Source organism: Daktulosphaira vitifoliae, unplaced genomic scaffold (genome assembly GCF_025091365.1).
Source record: "Daktulosphaira vitifoliae isolate Bord-2020 unplaced genomic scaffold, ASM2509136v1 Scaffold_1, whole genome shotgun sequence".
NCBI classification, from domain to species: Eukaryota; Metazoa; Arthropoda; class Insecta; order Hemiptera; family Phylloxeridae; genus Daktulosphaira; species Daktulosphaira vitifoliae.
The window spans coordinates 26,205,367-26,208,470 of NW_026099572.1; the positions used below are offsets into that span (position 1 = coordinate 26,205,367).

General features: G+C 31.9%; 1 protein-coding gene across 1 annotated transcript; it reads right to left on the reverse strand.

Moving 5' to 3' along the window:
- Window positions 1–220: 220 nt before the first annotated feature.
- On the reverse strand, window positions 221–2,376 carry LOC126895969 (mucin-5AC-like). Its single transcript, XM_050668332.1, has 2 exons — window positions 2,253–2,376; window positions 221–2,188 (listed from the first exon to the last, which is right to left on the reverse strand). Exons 1-2 carry the CDS (start codon window positions 2,301–2,303, stop codon window positions 374–376), a joined length of 1,866 nt encoding a protein of 621 aa, XP_050524289.1. The 5' UTR covers window positions 2,304–2,376; the 3' UTR covers window positions 221–373.
- Between the last annotated feature and the right edge of the window lie 728 nt (window positions 2,377–3,104).

Below are 3,104 nucleotides of genomic sequence, written 5' to 3' on the forward strand. Positions count from 1 at the left end.
AAATTTTCCACTTCCTTATTATTAATGGTATTAGTTAATGAATAAAATATAAGGCGAAATATATTTAAAATCTTTTCTTATATCTCCTACAACTATTCTAGCTTAAAGTTATGAATAATTAAATAAAGTATAATATTAAAACCAAAATAACCAACACAACGTATAAACCGAATAATTTTGAATTCAATTAAAATTTTTAATATAAAAAGTACAAAGTTTTTTTTTCTCTCCGATAGTTCAATACTATGAACTAAAAATTATTTCAAAAATCTTATGTATATAAATAATCAATTTATTTATTATTTGAATGATAAATACATTAAAATACTCATATATTTTCTTATTACGGTTAATAGCAGTCAAAATATTAAAATTATTTAGAGTAATATCCTGTAGTAGCACATGGTGTAAAGTTTGGTTGAGATACTAAAGTAGACAACAAAGTTAAAACTCTGGAAAGTGAAGATGGAGTAGGGGTTGAAGTAATTTGTGAAACATATGAAACTGGCGGTAAAATAGATGAAGGAGGTACTGAAGTAGGAGATGAAAGTGTATCAGGAATCGTAATAGGAGGTGGAATTGGACTACGTTGAATTAATGTTAAAAAAGATAATAAATTAAGAATAGCCGAAGGTGAATATGGAGAAGAAGGTATCGCTGGGGCCGAGGTTGAAGTAACGACAGGAGCTAATGTTGGACTTGCGTTTGGAATAGATGTTGGAGTGATACTAGGAGTTGATACTGGTGAAAGAACTGAGCTTACAATTTGAGTTGGTACAGAAGCAGTTGCAGGAGCCTGAATTGAATTTTGTTGAGTTGTAGATAAGAGTGTCAGTAAATTTAAAATAGCTGAAGGTGAAATCGAGGTAGTAGCTGGTACTTGGGCAAAAGTAGATGACGAACAGGGAGTAGAATATTTGGCTGGCATCGGGGTTGAAGATATGATAGGAATTGGTGCTGAGGTAGCAGCTGGAGCAAGACAAGGGGGTGCTGCTACTTCTGAAATAGGAATTGGAGCTGGAGTTACTATAGGAGCAGAGCAAGGTACTGTTGCTTCTATTGTTTTTGAAACTTGTTCTGGGGCTACGATGGGAGCAGGACAAGGTGCTGCTGCTACTTTTGAAATAGGAGCCGGTGTTGAGACTACAGCAGAAGTTTGTAGTGGTTCTATAATTGGAATAGGAGATGAGCATGAATTCGGCGTAGAAGGTAAAAGTGACAATAATTTCAAAATTTCTTCAGATGAAAGTGAGGCATAATTTGCTGTAGGTATGGGAACTGAAGTAGACACTGTATTATCAACGGAAATACTGTAGATTTTTGGAGCAGTTATGACAGGAGGAAGATTAGATTTAGATGTTGAAATGGGAGTTCGAATATCTTCTACGACTGAAGTAGGAATTTTATTACAACTTGAAGCAGAAGCTGAGACTTTGACTTCAGTTGGTGCAGTGATTGTCGCAGGGACTGGGGTTATGATGAGAGACGAAGTCGGAGCTACAATTGAAGTAGGAGTTGTGGCTGTGACGGAAGTAAGAGCTGGGCAAGATGATGTAAGCGGAATTTGTTTTGAAGTTACAGTTGAAACTGATGTAGGTTTCAGATTTGAATCGGAAGTTGTGTACGGTTCTAAGGCAGGAATTTGAGCTAAGCAAGGTTCGGAAACAAGATTTGAAGGTACTGTTAATGCAGGAAGACAAGTTGCAGCTGGAACTTGTACTTGTTCAGTAGCAATATCTGTAACAGGAACAGGTTTTAAAATAGGAGTTGTTTCTGAAAGTGGTTGAACTGCAGTCAAACGTGAAATTAAATTTAAAACTTCAGCAGATGAAAGAGGAGCGGGATTTATAGGTGATGTATTAACTGTAACTGGCGAAATACATGAGGTTTTTGTTGATGGTATTGAACACGGTGTCGAAGAATAGTGTGAATCTGACGTTGGACAAGTCAAGATTGCTTCAGTACTCAGAGGGCTTGGTTTAACACTTAAAGAGCCTGGTTTAGTATTTAAGGGGAACGGTTTAAGACAACAAGAGGCTTGTAGAGGACATGAACAGGCTGGTATTAAACGAGGGGAATAATTTAAAAGACCCTTGTTAACTTTTGGTCCATTACAGTGAAGAGTAGACTGTAGAACTGGAGCAGGTGTTATCAAATCACAATTAAAACCACATGGAGTAGTTTGTACCTAAAAAAAATATTTGAACTTTAGATGTATCCTTCAGGGTAAAGGGTAAAATATATTTACTGACCTTGCATATTATAGTTATTGCTATAGTTGCCAAAATATTTGTATTAATCATAATGTTATTCAATGGAATAAATTTGTACAATGAATGATGCGAATTTGTTTTGTTGTAAACTTTTTATAGTGAACCATATTGCTATCATCATATTATCTCTAATCTTACTTAACATGTTTTACAGAATAATACTTGGTATTCTACTATTTATCTGAAACATCTTTATTATGGTTAAGGATGCCACCGATAAAATCTTCATTCAATAAATTATTCAAAATAAGCTTTATTGAATAATGCAAATCTATTTTTAAAAGTCAATTTAATACTTATTCATTTTTATTTTGCAGATTTAAATAAATCAGTATCTAATGACAAAAATTATCATTTTTAATTTTTCAATGAATTAGATGAATAAATATTGACTAATACATGTATGGATATATCCTAATTAATTTTATTGCAAACTGTAATATTACGTTATAACAAAATATATTAATATACTTTTATTGCACACGTTCCTTTTTTAAAAAACATATTAATTTTATTTTTAGGTACGAATAAATTGAAAGAGTAAAATAACATTAGTTTATAGCAACAAAATAAGTATGATTATAAGGGAAAAATATTAATTATCAAAATAAAGTCATATTTATCACATATGCGATGAATAAGTAAAAGAAGTAGCTGTTTATATAAAAAGCATATTCCCTTATTAAAAAAAAGTGTCAAAAGAATTCATAAATTTCTTTTAAATCTTTTATTTATACAATTTTTTGGCTTACCCATGATACTTTTGATAAGTTTGTCAAATAACTTCATTTTACAAATACATTATAAATGCATAAAAAAAATTAAACAACT